At 29.8% G+C, this 22,997-nt stretch overlaps 2 protein-coding genes across 6 annotated transcripts in view; one reads left to right on the top strand and one right to left on the bottom strand.

The window, feature by feature from the left end:
- LOC129917094 (alpha-protein kinase 1) overlaps positions 1-3,283 on the top strand; it is a 303,161-nt gene extending 299,878 nt beyond the window's left edge. The window contains exons 8-9 of one of the 3 annotated variants that reach the window (XM_055997430.1): positions 2,826-3,023; positions 3,117-3,283. In XM_055997430.1, coding sequence (XP_055853405.1) covers positions 2,826-3,023; positions 3,117-3,172 — 254 coding nt within the window. In that variant the 3' untranslated portion in view covers positions 3,173-3,283. Of the gene's footprint in view, positions 1-2,512; positions 2,590-2,825; positions 3,024-3,116 lie in introns of those variants that run through there. The other 2 variants (XM_055997432.1, XM_055997431.1) reach the window with 2 other exon arrangements.
- On the bottom strand, positions 24-22,669 carry LOC129917095 (protein vreteno-like). Of its 3 annotated transcripts, XM_055997435.1 has the most exons (11): positions 22,187-22,669; positions 17,360-17,533; positions 17,065-17,292; positions 16,910-16,982; positions 14,612-14,752; positions 10,396-10,565; positions 9,608-10,328; positions 9,356-9,540; positions 6,378-6,577; positions 3,236-6,306; positions 24-142 (listed from the first exon to the last, which is right to left on the bottom strand). In XM_055997435.1, the coding sequence occupies exons 1-10, from the start codon at positions 22,498-22,500 to the stop codon at positions 6,152-6,154; spliced, it is 2,361 nt and encodes a 786-aa protein (XP_055853410.1). In that variant the 5' UTR covers positions 22,501-22,669; the 3' UTR covers positions 24-142; positions 3,236-6,151. The 3 variants fall into 3 exon arrangements, with proteins under 3 accessions (XP_055853410.1, XP_055853411.1, XP_055853412.1); XM_055997436.1 differs by lacking the exon at positions 14,612-14,752; XM_055997437.1 differs by lacking the exons at positions 24-142; positions 3,236-6,306; positions 6,378-6,577 and adding an exon at positions 9,062-9,296.
- Positions 22,670-22,997: the final 328 nt, after the last annotated feature.

The following is a 22,997-nucleotide window of genomic DNA, read 5'->3' as shown; positions in this document are numbered from 1 at the left end:
TTAATAAAAATGTATTTTTAAACTTGTTTGTCAAATCAATTCTTTTTATTCATATCCAATAATAAATATACATTCAAATAAGGGCTTCACTGGCATGGTTTTGCATGTTTGCAGTAATGGGTGGGGATAATGTTGTACCGATCTGGAATAAATAAAATTAAAAAAAAATATTACAATTTATAATAAGCATATTTTTGAGAATTATTGGAATCAAAGATTCAAACCTTTAGGTGAAGATCTGCAATTCTGTTGCCGCAGCACACAGGTATTACTGAATGTTCTAATGCAACGGCTATTAGATGCACAGACTGGTTGCCAAACTGCTGGGCAAACGGTGTTGGTGCAACGGCCATAACGAAGGTTTTCGTTTCCGGAATCACCTTTTTCCAATGAAGGTTCGGCATTTGCAGGAATCAACAACATGCTAACGAGCATAAGAGCAACAAGAAAGAATTTCATTTTGTCGATTTTTGTTTTGTATTGATATCTTTTGAAAGTCTAGATAGAACTGATGGTGAATTGAAACAATCCTGTTCAATTTATATCTTTTTCGATTTTAATATCAACCAAAACCATAAACAATTGTGACTCAATTTTTCTTCAGAATTTTATTTTCAGGTCAAAGAACTGGATCGTTTGGAAAATTGGTTTGTTGTTTTTTTTTTGTATTGACTAAATTACTGAGAACTGTTTTAAATTGGGTTTTTATTATGTTTTTGTGTCTCTTTTTGGCTTAACGGTAGGTAGGTTAAATTTAATTGGGCTTAAAATAAATTATGGCTCTGCCGAAATGTATGCACGTGTGGAAGATAAAATTGGTCCAGTCAGAAAAGGTAAATAATAAAATTAAAGATGTAAAAGTCTTAAACCAGCTTCAGCAGACTCCATAGAAAGAATCATTTTCCGCTAAATAACAAGAAGTCCAAAGGAACTTTGTCAGGAGATTCTCTATGGACAAGGACTTATTAAGAGACTAGACTTTTTCTAAACGCAACTCATTATCAAGTATAAAAACCTAGAACTCAAACCTGACGTTTTGAGACTGGCAAAATGTTAGTTACTACTCAGATCAGGCAAAGCGCTGCTTTCATTTAGTAGTAAGAATTCACAAGTAAGAGTTCGAATTTCACTGGAATTAAAAGCAAAAATTACAACCACTAAAACGTTTCTGAACTAAACAACTAAGAGAAGCTTTTTTGTGACTGGGCTGGCTAGGAACCCTGCTGTTGGGTGAGAACTTTAGTTGAATTTTAGGTGAAAGAGTGTTTTTTTTTTCGAAGAGACAGTAAAATCTGTTATTATTCCCAAAAAGCCAATGATTTGTAGAACGTCTATCAAACTTATGTATAAACGTTCAAATATTCATCAAAACCAAAAATAAGATGAACCATTGTTTTTTTGGGACCAATTAGAGATTTTAATATCTCTTCGAGAAAAAAAAAACTAAATTTTTTTTATGAAAACTGTTTATTCTTGTTTTCTATCCCAAATTCAACATTTTTACCAAATTTCATTATGGTAACCCATCATTTTTGTTTTGACTCAAAAAACACCCTTTTAACCATGATATTCTTATATACAATTTTTATTCTTGTTTCTAATCATAAAAGCAACATAATTGCTAAATTCCAATAGGGTACCACTATTATTACTTACTTTTTCCAATATACCCACGTTTTCTCTACACCTTAAAAAAAAACACCTTTTCACATGAAAAAAATGTATAGACTTATTTTATTTGTAATTCCCATGGGAAATACAACATTTTTAATAAATTTCATAAGGGTATAAACCCTTGATTTTTTAGGACTAAACACGAATTTTCCTTATTTCCCCAAAAAAAAAACACGCTTTCATTTAAAATATTTGTATAGACTGCTTTGCTTTTAAAGTTATCGGCAACAACTTTTCTAAGAGCAATCGTATTGACTTTACTTTTACGTCAATAGATTCAGAATCAAAAAATACCTTAAAAACATGTGTCATAGATGATATATTCTACAAACAATTTTTTCTGCTATATTTTGTACCTTCACCCCCTCTCTCAATTTTTTCTTTTAAACTTTTTTAATCCTTGGTTCTTATCATAAAAGCAAATTTTTTGCCTAGTTTCATGAGTGTAACAATTTTTTTAATGCCTATTTATTTGTTTTAATAATTGATATTTATTGATTGATTTTACAATTATTAGTACCTACATATTTTAATATCCAAAAATCATCAACAAACTATACCTACCGGAAATTTAGTTTCTTTTATTTATTTATTAATGAAAAGAGAGTAGGCAATAAAGGAACGACTATATGGAATTTTTTTTCTTTACAGCTTTTTCGCAAAAACATTTTCGAGGCAGATGAAATTCAGAATGGGACTGTATGTATTTCGATATGGCTTTTCTTACCAACTTTCTTACTCTTTAATTTCGCAAAAAATTTCATTATCATACTAACCTATACGCATGTTTTTTAGTGCGTGTTAGCTATAAAAAAAAGCTAATGAAAAGCCGTTGAAGTTTCAGAACTGGAATATTTTCTGACTCAATAACGATTAAAGATTACATGGCATTTTAAAGCAATATCATTTTATCAAATACTGTAAATCAATTAAAATTAACGGAAAGTTTAAAGACGACTGTTTTACTCAACCCATATACTCGTACCTTACATAATGTTAAAGAAAGGTTCTCAGATTCAAATTCTTCCAAAGAGGGTATATAAATGAAAGTTTAACTTCTTTTATTCATCAATTCTGTTTTTGCATCCAGTTAACAACATTACCAAGCTTCAAGAAATCCAAGATGAAATTATTCCTTTCCATATTTTTAGTCATCGCCATGTGTTTCATTGTTGCACGTTCCGAAGAGCAATTAAATTCGGATAATGAATTACTTCGATATGGTCGGTGCTCACCAGCTAGGTGTCCAAATGAGTATAAGCCAGTTTGTGCCTCGAACAGCCGATGCATTAGGTTATTCAATAACAGCTGTTTGGTTCGTTTGCAAAATTGCAGATCTCAACCAAAAGGTAAGTAATTAATATTAATTTAAAAAAAAATATTATAACTTAAAACACCTAAATTAATTAAAAAAAACTAATAAAATTTGTTTTTTTTTTTAGATCGGTACAACATTGTACCAAAACAATATTGCAAAAAGGCTAAGCCATGCCAGTAGTTAATGCAAAATAAAAATAATAAAATTTGATAAACAAAACTTTTTTTGACTTTATTTATTTACCTAATCACAAATTTGGTTCTAAAAAGTTCAAAGTCTGACGGATCGAAGAAACGGTTTCCCCTTGAACGCATTTTCACATGTTTGCGATTTTTGCGATATTTTGAATTTTTACTTTTTCAGAAAAGAAAACACACGTCCAATAAAAAACAAACATTAAATAAAAGCCAAATAAGAATCACAACCATAAAATTTGTATGAGACATATAATAAGAATTGTATTCAGTTTATTACATATTTTTGTGATATTGAAGAATAGTACACATAGCATATTTTTGTATTTGTATTTTAACAGTCTTTGTTTTTTTTTTTTTTAAATATAAAAAATAAAAGTAACAAATTAATTTTTATTTGAATGTTATCTTTATAAGACAAAAGCGAATATTGAAATTAATAACATTTAGATACATTTCCAAATTCGTTTTGATTAAAATTGTAAGAAACAAAAAAATTGAGGAAAGAAAAAAAAAATAAACTAAAAAAAATAAACTAAAAAAAATTAATTCTATTTACGAAGTTTTCACATTCATTCACCCTTTAAAAAATAACATTCAGCCCCTTTCCTGAGTTTCACGTGAACAAGATTCCCCGCGGAAAAAATTAAATTTCACTTTTCCCCTATTGTGAGTTCCGGGCGAAAAGTTGTTCACGTTCCGAAAACTTCCCGTATTAGTAAATTCGATTCAGGTAATATGCGAGGTATTCGATATCTCTTTCCTCAGTTAAATTTTGGTGGCGTACAAGAAGCTAGTTTACCCAAAAATGTAAATTCCCTTCGTGTGAAACTCAATAATTTCAGGCGAACAAAAATATTTCGGATGGAAAAATTTCCACGTGAAACTCAGGATAGGGCCGAAAATTGTTTGAATACATTTTAGCTCGACTAAATTTTTGAGATTTTTTTATGAAATTTAGCTCGATCTGCATACTAGGCTTTAAGCAAAACTAGATTTTATTTTATTCACGGACCATTTAGGCTCACTTCTATACGAATTCTCAAAAATAAATTCGGAGATATAACGAGTTGACGTAAATACTCTACCATTGAATCTTATGGTGAATGTTGAAAAGATGACAATTCGAAACTAAACACTTTTTGACCAAACTAATGAAAGATTTAAATAGAGTTAAGCCTTGCCCAGATTTTGGCGCCAGATTTATGTTTTTTTATATTTTTGATTTGGTCCGTTACAGGTGTGAGACCTCCAATTGTTTTTAATTTAACAATATTTGTTTTTGTTTCATTCATTTATTTATTTGTACAAAATAGGTCTGACTGTCCGTATAAGACTTTATGGGCTCTTTTATGACTCGCGACCCGAAAAATCCCATATCCCAGCGGAATTGAAAAGTCATTGCATGTCTATCTGAGATGTGTGTTTGCTTTTATTTTTCCGTTGGGATTTCGCAAAAAAATTCGTTGTTCTCGTGGAGACCGAATAAAAGTTTCATTTCGCATCAGCAGCGTACTAGGCCTAAGAAGTAAAGATCTTGTTAAACAGAAAGCGTTTATAAGGACTTGTTGAGATTTTTAACTTTTTCGATAGCATTATTTTTACGCGACGCTCTTTAAAAAATGTACTTTAAATCTAATACGCAGCTAAAGCGAAAAATGTACTTTTGTGACTTGAAGTCTCCAAAGTCAACAGCGAATACGTTAACGAAAAAATACATTCGGGTATTATAGCAAAGTAAAAAAAATAAAAATATAAATTACAAAATTCAAGAAAAACATCAGAAAATAAGTTTTAAAGTAAAAACAAAACAAATTTAATTTGTGGACTTGACCCATTATTACTCATGTCAAAGTCAAAATAATAAAAATACAAATTAAAAAAAATTCAAGAAAAAACATCAGAAAAAAAGTTTTAACACATAAAAAAAATTAAATTTGGTTCAAGATTTGGTTGTTTCGCTTTAGCTGCGTACTAGGTTAAAGTAGTAAGAAACGCCCCAACGCAAGTTTAGTTAGGTGTTTGTAAAAATAAGCCTAAGAGAATTTTGTGCATATATTTAAATTATTTGTTCATTGAATATTTTTTTTTTTTCGTATACATATCGCTCATTTACTTGAATACTGTCATAACTAAAAAATAACAAATTTTGAGTTATTACTGCAAAAGTGATTGTAATAAAGTAATGTTTAACCCTACAAAAAGTCATTTCTTAGCTTTTAAAACTGACGGAAGAGCTTTGTTTTAGAACTTTTTTCATACAAGAATAGATTGGTACTAAATTTAATGTCGTTTTCTATTTGCTTTTGAGATTTTTGTGTAAAAATCTCAGATTTTCAACTGCAAATTGAATATGAAATCTAGTATTGTAATTGTGTACGAAATCTATGCGTATAAAAAAAAAAAAAACTTTTTAAAATAAAACAACATCAAATGTTCAGACAAATGTCAAACAGAGGAGTGTGTGCTTGTATGCGTGAATCTTGATAAAAATCCAGATTCAGATTATTGAATCTCAGATTCATTTTTTTTAATCTGAGATATTTCCACTCTTTCCCCACTTCTCCCCCTCTTTCAGCTGCCAGATTCACAAATCTAATTCTGAATCTCGTCAATAGAAAACGACATAAAACTCGTTTTTTTTTTTAAACCAGTTTTTTTTTTTAGTTATGACAGTTCAAGTTCAAGTAAATGAGTGATATATGATCTTAGAAGATATAAAATACATATTTGCCTAGCCGAAACAAAACAAAAAACAACTTGTAATTTTTTAAGGTAAAAACACATATTTTGCAATTTTGTTTACTTATACTAAATAGAAAGAATAAAAATAACAATGATTTAAAATAAACAAAAAATTACGAACAAGAAATGTATCCACTTAAGTGTTAATAGTAGTTGATTTCGATTAGAAGTTATATCATTAAATGTATGTATGTAATTTAAATCGATACCAATCATAAATTTAAGGTAAAACACCTTTCAATAAATCTCCTAAATTAATTGAATAAATATTATCTTCTTCAATATATTGAACATTTTCACACATGATTGTTGTGCCAGCATCTAAGATTTCTTCTAATTTGTTTTTCAAGTCATCATCTATTTTTTCTGGTAGACCTAATTGAAATTAAAGTTAAATAATAAATTATTTAAAAATACAAAATAAGTATTTTTGTTTTATAACTTACCACTTATCTCACAATCAGCTGTCATAATAGGGAATGTAAATTCTTCAGGATATTTGATTATGTTCTCTACACTAACTATACAAAGGTTACCATAATCAAAGAATAAAATAGTTGGATGACCATCACCAACGACTTCAATGCATCTGCCACGGTACCAAAGATTGTCTTCATCATATTTTGCAAGACAAAGTTCATTGACTCTGAAAATAAACAAAATAAAATTACACATCGTCATTGTCTAGGAAAACCGACATAACTCAAAAAAAAAAAGGTTATTGATGCAAAACGTCTACTTATAAATATATTTTTGTAAAATTTTCAAAAATCACAGCTCTTTTCCATTCTACCAGGCAACTAATTCGTTTTCTTCATTTTATGAAAAATAAATCTCTTTTAACAGCTTTTCTAAAAATTAAATTTTATTCAAGTTATGCCGGTTTTTTTCAACCTCGAATAAAAACAAACATTTTTTAATTTGTTCTTTGAAATCGACTTTTGATGAAATCATACTTACAAGAATTTGTTGTTTTTATGAAAATGTATGTAAATGGGTATAATTGTTTATTTTTTTCCGTCAAGAACTAAGCAGCATCTCTCAAGTTTCTGTATTGTTTGTGTTATCATAAGCAAGACAATTTCATGAAAAATGGGATTGCTTGTGGATATAAAATGTAAGCTGCAGTGTTATTTTTGGAATGAATTTCAAAAGGATTCAAAAGGCAGAAGGGGATTGCACGCAACAGAAAAGTCTTTAAGGCCAAGAGCATTTTATCTTATGCAGTTTTGCAAAGAAGTTTCATATCACTGTTTAAGTAAAATATATTTTTCCATATTAAAATGATATATCGTTGGCTTAAGTGTGAACCTGCTAATTCCACTTTTGGGCGAATTTGTGTTAGGTATGGAGTTTGAAAAGTCTAAGCTCTAAGGAAGGCACATCGTCTGACATCAAAATTTTCGTTTAACTCCACTTATAAGTTAGCCACATTGCGTGATGAGTAAAATAGCTAACTTCATTATTCCCAAAGAACAACTGTTAACTCCATCAAAACTCCTTAAATCAACAGTTATTTCATTAATAAATAAGAAATAACATGTAAGAACAACTGCATTCAAATCACATGAAGTAAACATGAGGCTGAGAGAAGTGATGGAAAAAACGTAATGCAATATAAGTCCGTAAATCTTTTTGATACATCTTCTCTTTATATAATTTTATTTCTTTTACTGAAATGTCATTTCCGGCAGACGGCAGCATTTTCATGTCCGTATTTCCAATAGAAAAAAAAAATTGTAATTTATCTAATGAATAAAGGAAGAATCTAATCTCTAATCTAATCTCTATAAGTCCGTCTGAATTAGAACCGTATTATGCACCTAGTTGCATTCCTTTTTTTGACGCTGATACCCCGTGTTAGATTGAACTATACATTATTATTTTATACTCTCCATGGTGTCAATCAGCCCTATTGTGAGTTTCACATTGACACTTTTCACCCAGAATATTTTTGTTCTTTCGGAATTATAAAAGCTATTGCAAGTTTCACCCGAAAAGAATTAACATTTTACGCTAAACTGAATTTTTGTTCTTCAACAAAATTAAAGTAAGAAAAGAAATTTTTCGAGCTGTTAAAAAGATTTAGATTTTATTTACACTTAGAGCTAGAACTAGAGCTAGAGCTCCATAAATAGTAAGAAAAATTCACAAAAATTCACAGTTTTCAGGTAAAAAGGGGTTTATTAAGAGTTAATCTAATACTGTGTCAATTTATTGCATTCTCATACAATTCTGAATATTTAATAAATAATGGAAGAATAGTTAATGTTTCATTAATTACTTTACCAAAAAGTCCAGCCGGGTAAAAAAAAATAAAGGGGTTTCTTGGAAAAAGGTATTTTTTTTTAAGTTTAAAGAGTTTAAAACTCATTGAATTTTGGAAAATTAATTAGTACTTAACTTAACAAAATAAAAAAAAAAAAAAGTTTGAGTTTGTTTGGTAATTTTCTATAAAAATTTTTCAAAAACTATTTCATAAAACAGCATTAAACATGAAAATAATCGATGTTTTTTTATTTACAAAAAGATAATCCACGGTATTGTAGATGTTGATTTTTTAATAATTTTTTTTTTCCAAATTAATTTAATTTTTTAGAAAATTGCTCGTCCTGTCTAAAAATGGTATTTTGAATTTTCTTTTAAATTGACAAGAACCATTTTGAGAAGTTTTTTCTTTCTCCTGTAAGATTTACTTTAATGGAGTTAGCAGGTTTCCACTCTAAGCCGACGATGTTGCATTAAAATGCCTGCCATGAGGTTGAGATAAACCAACAAAAAAGTTTAAACGATTTAAAAACTTTACCCCAGTGCGAAAATCCAAACCAAACCTATATTCATCGTTGCTAAAATCAATTCTTTCATCTCTATTTGATCACTTTATATGTTCATATACAAATTGTGTGCGTTGAAAAGTTTACAACAAGGTCTAGATTGTTATTTTTGAGAGCAAGGTTTCAGAAGTAAGCAAAGAAGGTTATGCAGTACATATTGTATTGATTCTTTATCCTTTTGGAGTCTTGATGTATGCGGCATTTTACTCTTAGTAAGACATAAGTTCTATTTGTGAGCTGTTGTTTTAAAATATTTTAAACTTAGTGCTTAGTTTGATGAAGCTTTTATTTTTTAATAAATACTTTTATTGGAAAGTTCAACACTAATATTAACAAATGCATATTTTTGTATACGATTATATTTTTAAGACTATTTTTTTTCTTCTATTAATCCAAAGAAACAATAATTTCTGGTTTTATGATTCGGCTACATAATTAGTGACTTTTGTTACAGAAGATTTTTTAGACATGTATTTATAGCTTTATCTTGTTTCGTTTCAAATTCTTGAGCAATGAAATTACTTGTTTCCTCTAATGAATGTCAAGTGTTATGAAACAATATTTGGATTTAGTGTAAACTCTTTGCTTACCTTGGGGTATAAGAAGATGTTGCTGCATTTTCTTTAACATATTTCTGAATATCATTTTGAAACTTTTGTATCTCATTAGCATATGCTTCAGTTGTGCATGACACAAAACCTGTCTGCAGCAGAGAACTATCTATGACAAGAAGTTCAACATTTTCTCCAGTGGGCAATGGTGAATCTTCCAAAAACTAAAATACAAAATAAAACAAATCACATAGCAGTTTGAAATACAAAAAATGTTTATTCAAATCATACCTCACGATAAACAACTGTCGTTTTATTTTTTTCAACTCCACCAGCTTTAAATAATGCAATCATTTCATTGAAACTTTCATTCGAAGTCAAATCAAAGAGTTCTGTTAGATTAACTCCATTTTGCAAATCATCATTGTCATAAACAATTTTCATATCTTTATTCAAATAACTATACATGTACTTCTTCACTTCGTCCGTCATAAAGAACTCGGGGACATTTTTCAAAATTATTGGAACAGCCATACGTGGTAAATTCCAGTATTCTTCGGGTGCATTATAAAGCTCATCCAATGACTTTGAATCAATGTTTCCGTAATCAACATAAATCAATTTTATTTGATCCAAATTATCAGGATTCAAGATCATAGCTCGATTATATTGATTTTCTTTGAATTTTGTAAGAACAATGTCACCTCTTTCGGGTGTATGTTGAATACGAGATTGTTGGTTAGCCATTTTTTGAATTGTCGACACCGTATTGAAAAATTTTAAATTATCATCGTATGCAGTTGATCGAACAAAGACAACATTTGTTTTGGATATCGCTGTAAGTATGACATTGTTGCCAGATGGTGGAAGTAGTGCTTTTAATGCAGCTTTTTTCGATGAATCTTGATGAGATGGTGGATTAGATGGTGGAGATTCAATTGTCAAATCGGTCATTTGCTCTGTTAAATTTCTTTGTTTAGCCACTTGTTTAGCCCATGCTGGCCACATTGAACTGAATGTAGTAGAATAAAAAATTTTAAATATTTATTTTATTTTTATATTGTAATGTAGAAACTTACGCTGGTTTACCACAAATATAACGATGTCTTGTCCATTCGGCTTTTTGGCATTCGACACTACAAAAAGGTGCCATGCATCTTGGACAAACTAAGTCGCAATTGTTGCCACAGTGCTCACAAGGTCCAATTTTGGCATTTTCACAGCTTTCCGATGGTTTGGTGAATATTCCCTTTAAAATAAAATTAATTGATATTAAATTAAAAAAAAAAATAATTAAAAAGGAGCTTTTATTTGTTTAGAGTTAGCATAGTTTAGAATTAGTTTCTAAATAACAGAATGGTTCATATTTTCGAAAAAGTAATACAGATACAATGGGTCAAATTCTAAAAGATGAGCAAGAGTTCAGAGTCCGAGCTGACGAACTTGAACTCACCTCACTCGAGCAGCGCCGAACTCGAACTCTGTTTCATATGCAGAAAAACGAGTTCGACTTCAACAGAGTTTTCTCGCAGAAATTGAGATGGATCTCAAAGCTTTCTGTGTAGATTAGTAGTGAAGGTGTATTTATTTTATTTTATGTAAAGCTATTAATGGGAGAGAAATTGTCCTTTGAATGAAAAATAATTATGTCATTATGTTTAGTCAGTATACAAACCTCAGGAAATAAAATCTTGTTAAACAAAGCTCTCAATTGTTAAAAAAAAAATTAATAAAATGCCTAAACTCTAGTTAAAAGATCAGAGGCCGAATTACGGCATACGTTCGTTAACGTATGGCCACTTTATGTCCCTTTCTTTTTCTACTGATTAAATAGAGACATCAATAGTCAAAACGTTAGCGTATGATAGTAGTAGTTTGCCGTGATTCGACCCCAGGATTCAGAAAAAAATTTGAAACATAATTCAAAGTAAAATAACTTCAGCTTGGGTACCGTAAAGGGAAACGTAGTTTAGTTTTTTGTATATGATATTGAGCAGTGTGCTAAAATTGCAATTTTTTTTTTTTTTGTATTTAACCACATTTTAGAAAGAAAATAATAACACAATTTAGCTATTTGCTTCAATTGGTTAAAAAATAATTATTTTAGGTATGGGTGATTTAATAAAAATACATTTCATATACAGTAGGTACATATGTATGTACATTTTTTTTGAAAATTATTTTTTTACGCTTTTACAGTAAATTTTTAAATTCCGAATAAAAAAATTGGTATATAAAACTGAAAACGATTTCTCAATTCTAATTTACACTGCTGTTTAATCAGAAAAATAAAAAATTTGTCGAACTCCAAGCTATTCAATAACAAAGTATTTAAGGGATTAAGTCTTGTTAGATTTAAAGTCTATTGGTTAAGAATTTGTCACGATTTTTAAACAAAAAATAATAAAAACTTAATCCAAGATATACAAATTCTATGCAAAAGAACTGTATCGAATAGCATGTTTCTTACTCTTCAACCTGTTGATTGATGTACGCAAAGTATGGGCTTTTCCACTTCTTTTTCATTGGTCAATCTGCACTGGTGAACATTTTTTAAATGCTAATTACAACAAAAAAAAAATTTTTCCGAACATCCTCCAGACTTTCTTATAAAAAAAATTTTGCTTTGCCTTTTTCTTCAATAATCTCATCCCACTGAGATTAAACTCAAACCCTGAGATCTAACTCGGTTAAAAAATATTTTTTTTGCATATACCACGCTAAGAAATTTCTCAAAAAAGTGAGTAAGGGTGATTTTGTTCACTTGAAGTTGAGCATAACTTGAGGATTTTTATCTTCAACTTCTGGATTTTGTTTTGTTCACGCAAAGTTGACGTTTTCAACTTTCGATTCTCAACTCCAGAGTTTATAAACTTTCGGTTTTCTCCACATCCGGAAAAAGTAGAAGTTTGCCGACCAAACTTGAGAGTTTGCTTCAAAATTATTATTTTTTTATTTACAAAATGTGTAGGTTTTCTTATATCTAGTTTTAAGAAAACCTACACATTTTGTAAATTTTGTAAGTGCCTTTGAGCAGCACTAAAATTGTTCCTATTTCTATATAAGTTTCTTACCTTAGCATATTATAGAATTAACAAGTCTATTAATTTAAATATTGAAATGTTAAAGCTAGACCAATTCTAAGTCAGTTTTTTTAAATATACTAATGTATTTCAAACATAAGTACTTTATTGTAATCAAAAATAAGTCTCAATAAATCTAAATTTGAATTTGAATTTATTTTTCTGTCAAAATTTTGTTAGCAGTTATTGTGATAAAAAATTAATGTTCCAAAGGAAAAAATCGAAAAATAACATTTTCTTTTTAGAGGTATCGATATAAAATGTTTGCTAAAATGAGCAACAGCTCAGGGAAAATAACGAACAAATTCATAGAAAAAAATATGATGCAAAAACAAAACGAAAACAAAGAAAATGTTAAAGAGAAATAATTGCATTATTTATGTTCTTATGAACATATTTTATTAAAACCTTCAAATTTAAACATTTCTTTGTGAAAAAAACCATTTTTTTCTGGTGGTATGAGTTGTAAATTTTTTTGGTTTCTTCTTTTTTTTAATTCTGAAGACCATTTCCGACCCGATGCGGCAGACGCTATTCACATCTTTCCAGTTACATTTATTTCAATTACTCCGCATTTTATATTATTGACAGCCATACAAATAATATAATTTTATCAAATCAATCAAATGATTTGAATTTGAAATTCTTGAAAAACGGCGCGCACGTACAATCGGACTAATAAAAAATCTTCGACATTTTGAACACCAAAAATAAAACACAAACTTAATTAAAGTTCTAATTGATGACATAAAACATTCAAAATATGATTATAAACTGACATTACTTGTCTTTGCTGAATAATAAAAAACAGTGAACAAAATAGATTCTCAACTTTTGTTTTAACTCTCGAGTTAAAGTTAACTCTCAAGTTTGTCAACTTGAGAGTATGCTTCAAGTTAAGCAATAGTGAACAAAATCGCCCTAAAGAGTTCGATCAAAGTCCATTCAAAAAGTTTAGGAGATTTTTCAGAAAACAAAAAAAATTGCTTGGTTGGAAAACAAGCCATTTTTATTTTATGACGTTAGAAATTCACAATCGTTACATCTTATTTAAAGAAACAATGCAACAAATTAATATACTAATGTTAATGTAATAAAATACTTAATTTAGTGAATAGGGAAATTAATAAGAGCGAAAAACATATAAAAATTTGTCTATATGCTCTCATGGAATTACCCATTTAAAATAAAAATGAAAAACAACCGACTCAGTTGCTTTTTCTATCAACAAGGCAAAAAGAAGAAAGGTAGCCCTACTAACACCTGGTACAAGCAAATGCAAAAACACGGCCATTCAGCTGGCATCAGAAATGGGACACTTCAAAACCGGGCGGCTTGCCACATACTGAAAAATCTTCACTAATAGGGACTGATCGGTCTTTGCCAAAAGGTTCTCAGGGATCACACGAAACAGCCAACACTAGTAGATGTTTGAATTGATTCAAATCTTTCAATTTTTTCCCGTTTAAAGACCATTTCACCATTTTTGGTGGCAGTAGAGGACGAACTCATAAGGTGGCGAATATGTGCGTTTATAAGGCTCAAATGATGGAATTTGGCGGCAAAATGGCGGCTATTTATCTAAAAAGTGGCGCTTACAAGCCAAAGTGGATTTCTGAACCTCAATCATACCGAATCAAACTTTCAATGAAACTTTGCAGATTTGCAAAAAAATGAAGATTTTCTTCTCTCTTCATTTCTTGTACCTGCGCATAGGCAGTCCAAGTCATTGTTTAGCCATCTTTGTACATGTACATATTCTCTTACAACATAGAAGATAATTTTAGAATGCATCCATTCTTGCCAATTATGCAATATTTGTGTGTGTTAGTACATATTTAACTAATCGAACTGTGTTATTTTATACCAGAAGATCAATTTACATTTTTGATGAGCTTTAATTTTAACTACGAACAATGTTAAACTATGTAGTTATGTATTTACATTATTTGATAGAAAACATACATAGCTTTCAATTTGCTTTAAGAGTTTAAATGCACGAATGTTAATTTTATCTAGCATTTTTACTATAAAGTATTCGAAATTTGTTACTAAACACTAAGGCGTGTCCCACAAGCAAAAAAAAAAAACTCCAAAGGGAAATAAATCATAATATCTCGAAAGTTCCAGTACATTTTTTGTACTGATCTCTGTATGTGGACCGCGCCCGGTTAAATGCTACTAATACATATTAATAAAAATTTATATATACCGCAAGTGTTGCTCTTATGCTTCCTTTAATGGATTCCACTTCATGAGCATTCTTTCCTTTAGCTAGAGCTTTATTCAAGTCTTGCAATATATCACCAGCATTTGATAAGGCTTTCTTCTCCAAATTTAACTTTTGAAGATGCTGTAACATAGTTTTATTTAGTTTGTTAAACAAAAACACTTTCGAGCGAATTAAACAGTTTAGATTGTAATATGACCGACAGAAAACACTGCAGTTTTAGATTTATTAAATACTGCTTACAAATGCAAATAAATCTAGATACACAATAAATAAAAAGAGAACATTGCCTGAGAAGAGCAAATATTGAACTGCCGCTGCGCTGGAACTGACACTTGTTCAAGATTTTATTTTTTTGATTTTTGATTGAAACTCTATAAACAAAAAAAAAATAAAGGGGAAACCCCCAAAAATGAATCTTCTAAGTTTGTTTACAGCCAGCAAAATGCTCTATATATGGCGGTCGAGGATCGATGTTTTTGTAACTAAACTTTTAAGATAACAAAAAATGCTTACTCAAGGGTTAATATGCAATGTTTAAAAAAAGATTGAGAGAAAAGCATAGAAGACCACCACCAATACGTAGCAGAGTGAGATTAAAAGTTTCTTCTGAAAGTCTATTGCATATTAAATTGTGCTTCTTTTTATATTGTATTTTGATGAGATTAAATAATATCAAATGTATTAGATGTTCTAGATATCTTGGAGCAAATCGATGGGTTGCATTTTTAAGGCGGAAAATTAACTATCCAACTAGCAATATTCGTGGTCTTAAAAAGATCTTTTATGATTAGCGTTAGCTTACCCAATGCAATTTTTGTCGTTGTCCGCCTCTCATATTATTCAAGTACCCCACCTTAGACCTCACAAGGCTTTCTCAATCACTTTGTTTGTAACGAGACGAAAAAATAAATTGATAAAATCAATGTCGAATTTCGCGTTATGTTTAATAAATGAAAAATGAGAAGAATTAAAAAAAAAAGAATCAACTATGGCAGATGGCCTACTTTAACTTTAACTTGCTTGAGCCAGTTAAAAAATAAATGAATCAAAAAATTTGGTTTGCTTCAGTATTTTCAAAGAATTTTTTTTTGAAAAACTTTATAAAACGAATATCGAAGCAGGCGGTTTGTAATTGACTGCCAAAAAATTGTGCAGATTTAATCAAAATAAAAAATTTTCACAAAAAATACCCACCCTTGGTTTATTTTAACTTTGTGTACCTAAATTATTGAAACAAAGAAAAATAGTAAAAACAGTTTAAAAAAAAAAAAATTAAGATACTAAAAATGTGGGGCGTTCCAAAAAGAAGTATTTTTAGATTACCCGAACCTGTACCAATGTATCAATACCCAATGATGCGGTAAGTATAAGTACCTTTTTAACTTTTAAGAGACAAAGGTTCATACATATATGCAATGAAAATGAGCTCAAGTTCTTATATCACTTTTTAGTACATTTTCTTGAGATCTATCTCATTTTCTTGAGATAAATCTCAAGAAAATGTACTGAAAAGTGAGATAGAGCTTAAGCTCATTATTTTTGCATATAAGCCAAAGTGTTTGGAACATGATTTGAATTTACAGTGGTGGAAAAATAATTAGAAACACGCTCTTTCTTTTCAAAATGTTTGTATGTTCTTAATATGAATAAAAAATATTAGAAATATTTTTTAACAGAGGTATTTGAAGAGCTTGATGTTTTACTAAGGATCTCCTCTTTATTGCACCTTCTTTTTCTAAAATATAAGGGGTTGGTGTGTCAGGAATATTGTTAAGGACGTTTTATTATTTTTTTGGAACATGTGGCATTTTTCGAGGACTGCAACCACATTAACCAACTAATAGAAATTAGTTGGTGATAGTCCTTTTTATTAATTGTACGTTTAATTAATTGACCAAGTTTGGCAAATGTAAATGCTAAAAATCAAAAACAGGATATTTCTTAGTAATTTTTCCTCTGTGTTTCTAATTATATTTCCACACAAAATTGGACTATATTTTAGATCTTTTGCAATATTTTTCTTTTGTTGGATAAATTCTAAATTTTTTTTCTTTAAATGTTACAAGGATTATATCATCACTTGTGTTTGCTAAAAATTTGTTAAATATTTTGTATTTATAGTAAGAAAAAAATAACATTTTGTAACCGCTGTGAATATAATAAACAGCACTTCAAAACTTTGAATACTGATTGCAACTTGCAAGTCAGTTACGATTAATTTTTTTAAGTTAATTTCCGTGCTTAGTACTGAGAGTAGAATGAATAAGATTAACTCACCTTGTTACTATCATAACCCCCAAGTGTAGCTTTTTGTTTTTCTTCAATGAATTGTTTGCCCTTCTGTGGCATCCTAAAGAGTAAGAAATATTTTTTTAACAAACATTGCAAAATAAGAATCGTTTAAGAGTGATGAAAATCTAAAATCAACCCACGTGTAATAAGCTCTCCCGGTGTGATAATTGTATTTCCCATCTTCGGGTTCCGTTTTCTTTGAATAGGGCACTCGATCTAATTCATGGGCATCATCTTCAATCATGAAATGCCTTTGTGGATCATTTCGATTAAGGTTATTACGAGAATCATTATAATCATTTTTCTGAACTAAAGGCGACTTATCGAACTGAGGCCGAGGAACATTTCGAGATGAAACTTGATAAGAACTAGAAAATAGTTCATTTAAGAAATGAGTGTGAATAAATTATAAAAAATAATATATATTATGTATACCGATTATAATCTATTTTCTGTGACTGTGATTGAAACGAATTCTGAGGAGGCAGAGCATTAGAAGTGTGTTGAGGTTGAGTATTTTGTTTATTCGCATTCTGGTCCTTCTTAGACAGTTCAACTCGAAAACCATACGAGTTGCCTTGTAATCCAGTGAAAACTCGTTCCATATCGCTTTTTTTTTTTAATGGAAAATCCAAATTAATTATTCAAATTAAATATTTATTACTAGTGGAGTGTCGTAAGATTTATACCTCGGAATCAAGGGAAAGTCAATGAATCTTTGTATAAACTTTGGAATTGTGTTTTTAATAGCATATAGAAAAATATTTAAAAAAAAAATTTGTCCGCTCTTAGTTTTTAATAATTTTTACTGCACATAGTTATTATTTTTTCGGATTTTGTCTTTATTTATATTAGTTTAGTTATATTTAAAAAAAAGAGAACTGTTACAAACTTGATCTTGGGTCTCAAAGAACTGCAGGTTTAATGATGAGGGGTGGTGAGGGGACAAAAAGGGACAACATCAGCTGTTGGGTGTTGTTAATGCGGGCCTAAAGGCAGAACTATAACATTAGTTTACAAAATTATACTTATTTTGATGTTGCGGAAACTAAATGTTTTTTAAATGCTTTCGGTGTGTTGAACTTGAACCCGCAATATTACCGTTAGAAAATTTAAAAAACAAACAAACAAACAAACTTTTGAGGTTATGAAGAAAATTTTTTTAACTCAAATCGTTTCGATTTCAAAAATAACTGTTTTTCTTCTTTAAAGTGCTTTGAAAGGGGTTTTTATTTAGAAAAGGCTTATTAAAAACCTTTAACTATTGTGGAATTTCGTTTTTATAAATAAAATTGATTGATATCCAAGATTTCATCAGGAACTAGATATCTTGAGCATTTTAAAAGTTTTTGGTGTTTTAATTGTATTTAAACAAGCTTTAGACTAAGAATATATGTAAATACAAAAACGAAAATTTCAAGACTTATAGCTAAAAATACGAACTGAATATCTCATGACATGTTTGGCTTTTTTAGTGTTTTTGGCGTTTTAGTTGTTTTTTTAAGATGATAAGAAAATATGTGATTAACATACTAGGATTTATACAGGGTGTCCCAAAAGTTAACGTCGAAACGAAAACGGTAGATAGGGTAGGTAGGTGGTGAAAGTTATCAGAAAAATAATAAAAAAAATCGCAGCCATATATTTTGGGAGTTATGGGCATTTGAAAAAAATTCGAAAATATGGTCACCCTGTGACGGTTTTTCATGTGCCGTGACTACAAATCTTAATTTTTCTCATTTTTTTCTCTTGTTACGGAACCTTGAATAACCCTGCTATCAAATGCATTCAAAAATTTTAACTCAGCTGCATCAGTTTTAAAGAAAACATTACTTTTTTACTTAACTTAGTACTAAAAAATTTTACATGACTCTAATTCAATGAGCCGTAGTGTAAAAAAAATGCACTACGATGTTTCGGCAAGTTGCCTTAAAAGTTGGTGTGTTCAATTCTTTTTTCAAAATGGTAGAACATTGTTGGGAATATTTCATAAATAACAGAGATAAATTTTTTTTCCTAAGAAATCCGACTTTTTTATGAGGTAAATTTTCCATATTATTCAAATTTGTACCCTTTCAGAACCTTTCAAAATACAAAAACTTGCCTTTTTAGTGTTTTTGGTTTTTTTTTTTTTAAACAAGCGATAAACTTGGAAGATAGGCAAAAGAAATTTTTATTCTCAAGACCAATAGTTGAAATTAAATACACTGTATGTTTCCTATTTCTATCTAGTCAAACCGTGAAAAATTATAGCATAAAAACGGTTTTTTTCAAAAATTTAAACTTTGGTTTAAAACTTTTGCATAAGGAGTACATCCATTGCGTTAATTTAAGATTATTTTATTAAATAAAATATACATAATACATTTAATATTTGGTTGGTATCAGGCACGTAGGTACACATAATATCCGAAGTTCTGGAGATTTTCAAAAAAAAAATTTTAATTCAGGGATAAATGATAAGTGATTTTTTAATATATATGTACTTAATAATTATTATTTTTTATAAGCTTTTAAATACCGTTTCAAAATAAAAGAAAATATTTAATTGAATAGTTTTGAGAAGCAAAACTATAATAACTTACAAATGCCAAATAGGTCGATTTGAAAGATTAAGGCGGCTAAAAGTCAATTTTTCAAAGTAATGGTAAAAAATAAACTAAAAATAGTCAAAAAAGAGAACAATGCCAGCAATGCTAAATGTATCATCTAAACTTCTACCCTTGACAAATTAAAAGTGCGGGAGAGGTTGAAAGTTGAAAAGAGTAAAACACCAAATTTTGCATTTTGAATTTTCACATTTTTAATGTTTTTTTTTTCAACAAACCAGTTTTGGATTTTAATAAAACTGGTAACAAATAATGGTTTTTGGTATTTTTGAAAGTAGGTATGTAACGATTTTTTAAAACTATTAGTGGACCTTTAAGTTTTTTTTTTCGGTCAATTAAATTAGTTTGGAGTTGTCATTTTAATAAGATTTTTATTATATATCGGGGCCGAGATCCAGCAGTATTTTTATTTGCACAGTAAACTTTATGTATTTGCTGCGGATGGTTAATTTATTGAGTTTTGAAAAGTTTGAAAAAATTTTTTTTTTTATTGGAAAATTGAGAAATTTTCATAAAAAACGGCTTATGTGGAATAAAAACAGAGAACATTACCAACAGATCATATTTAAAACACTTGCTTGTACGATTTATAGTTTTCACTAAAAAGGTCAAAAAAGCTTGGAAAATCTATAAAATCAGTACCTGAAAAAAGTATTTTGTGTGTTTTACTCAAAAAGGAGTGATTTTTCAATGAACTTTAATTTGACGGGCATAAGACGTACTCCATACATAAATTGTTGGTTATTTTCTCTTCTTTTATAGGTACTAATTATACCGAAAAAAAATCACTTTTCAAGTAATGCCGACTTTTCATGAGTCGATTTAAGCCGCACGATATGTAAGTCGACTACGATTTTTCTTTGGGGAATGTCACTTTAGTCGCCTGCGACTTACGTTCACATTAGTCGAAAAGCTTCGCCGCACGGCAAAAATCGACTCGTGAAAAGTCCCCATAACACTACAAAAAAAAATGCTTTTTTTTACTTTTTACAACAATTTCTCATATTTTCTTGAGAAATTTCGCTGGGTAACTTCTGGTATGTTATTAACCAGAACTTTCCACTTTTAAATGAGTCTGAATACAACTTGACTGGAATAAAGTTTCTCAAATTATAAATAAAATTGACTGTGATTACTTATTTTTTTAAATTTTTCCTTTCTACTTTTTCAAGTTTTGATTAACTTATCGAGCTAAAGAAAATTTCAAATGGGAAGTGAAAGAGGGCTATTAGTAGTTACGAAAACCACAGGTCTTCCCGTCCGCATCCTGGCACGATTAATTGGTATCCAATTAATGGTGATATTGTCAGCAGAGGTCTTCCAGGTGAAAGTCTGACAGTTTTGTCATACAGCTCGTTTTAAGGTTAGAAGCGATGAAAGTGAGTTTTTTCATAGTCTTGTTTTTTGGTATGTTGGTCGAACTTTTTGAATATAAAATAAAAATAAGAGTCATTAGCATTTAAATACAAAACGATATTTTGGAAAAAGCTTAATAGATTCTTAACAAAGACCAAAAGTATATGCAAAACTACGAATAATTGAGGAAAAATTCTCAAATAATACGCTGCGCCACTTACAACTTATCGAATTAAAAGGCTAATAATGTCTCCTTTTGAAAACCTGAGGTCTTCCAAGCCAGAAATTGGAGGTCAGGTCATGCAGCCTGTTTTAAGGTTAGAAGCGTTTTTCACTTCTAACATTCCCTCAGGTTGGGGGGGGTGAAATGTCAAGATTTGATCCGACAGACCTTTAAATTTTGAAAGAATATGTTATTACCTTTATTTTGACATCACTGATCCTTTAATGTCTGTATTAACAAAATTTGCATCGCACTTTTTGTCTAATTTTCCCTTATATTTTAATAATTTAAAAAATACTTTGTATGGATAAAATAAAAACTATCAACAAATTGCTTAAAAAACTTCTATGTCAGGAAAGTACTTAGTTTTACCTTTGATTTGATACCAACAAAACTCCTTAACTCGTCCAAGAACACCAACAAAAACAGGACTTAGCCAAAAGCTCATGATTAGCGCTTCTAACCTTAAAACGGGCTGTATGACAAAACTGTCAGACTTTCACCCGGAAGACCTCTGAATTTTGAAAGCTGACAATATCACCCTTAATTGGATACCAATATCGTCTTTTAACTCTATGAGATGCACAATGCACTTTACCACGCCAATCGTGCCAGGATGCGGACGGGAAGACCTGTGGTTTTCGTTACTACTAATAGCCCTCTTTCAATTCCCATTTGAAATTTTCTTTAGCTCGATGAGTTGAACGTTTCTGCAGTGGCCGCCCGCTCTAATGTAATATCTGTTTTTTTTTTTATTAAACGAGTTAAGTCAAGCGGGTTCTACTGTTCATGTTTACTTAAGAAGTGGACTATTTTTCACTAACATATTTATATGGTTTAAAGACAAAACACAACATAAAATAATTTTGGTTGCCTAAATGCTGCAAATCGACCTGTGTGCTCTGTTGTTAAAAATTTTGCAATCGAGAGTTGCAATTTTTTTTTTATCTTTCTTCTTTGAGGTTCTTACAGATTCATTGACTTTCCCTGGATTCTGAGATTTAAAAAAATGTTATGCTTTACGGCACTCCACTATATGTACATATAATTGGGATTGGGAGAGATAAAACCTACTTAATAGACGCAAAATCAATGAAATACATATTTTCGCCAAACTTGCGTCCGCGAAGACATTTTCCAAATGTCGAACAAATGTTCATTAAACCATCCAGAGTGAGTGTGGTTGGGACAAATTTAAACACCAAACATGGATCTTTAGGTTTTTGATGATGTGCCGAGCGTTTGGCCAACTCTGCCGGCTGCATGCTGTCTTCTAATTCAGCACCTGGGCCACTTGAGTATGTGTTGAATTTTGAGTCTTTGTAATCATCACCCATGGGATCCCAGTTTTTTAATTGGGTTGATAAATCTTCGTCGATTGAAGCCATATTGTGATGGATTGTTTCTTGATAGATAAATTATTTAATATTAAAATAACACAATAAAAATGTTTAAAAAACAAAAGAATTTATTGCAAAAAACTAGTTAGCTGAAGGTTTTCTTGTTTTTTGATATTCCGTTTTCTTTGGAGTTTTGACAGTTTGGTCAACAGAACTGTAACAGGGATGTTATTTTTTTCTCCTCATGTACCGGCTGTCATTTCAGTCACGTTTTGTTTTGGGTTGGTTCGATTACAAATTTGAAATCTAGTTCTTTTTAAGGTATAACGACAATGGCCACTTTTTGCAAAAAGTAGAAAATTTATAAAAGCAAAAATGTTTCAATTCTTTCTAGCACCAATTATTGTTTTTAAAGCCAAAAATTAAGCTTTCGGAGAAACTATGTCAAAATGGGGTTGAAAATTTTCACTTTTCACTTTTTCCAAAAAGTGGGAAATTTATAAAAGTAAAAATTTTGTTTTCTATCACCATGTGATTTTGGAAAA

The sequence above is a fragment of the Episyrphus balteatus genome, chromosome 3 (assembly GCF_945859705.1).
Source record: "Episyrphus balteatus chromosome 3, idEpiBalt1.1, whole genome shotgun sequence".
NCBI lineage: Eukaryota > Metazoa > Arthropoda > Insecta > Diptera > Syrphidae > Episyrphus > Episyrphus balteatus.
This window is presented reverse-complemented; position numbering and strand designations above follow the sequence as displayed.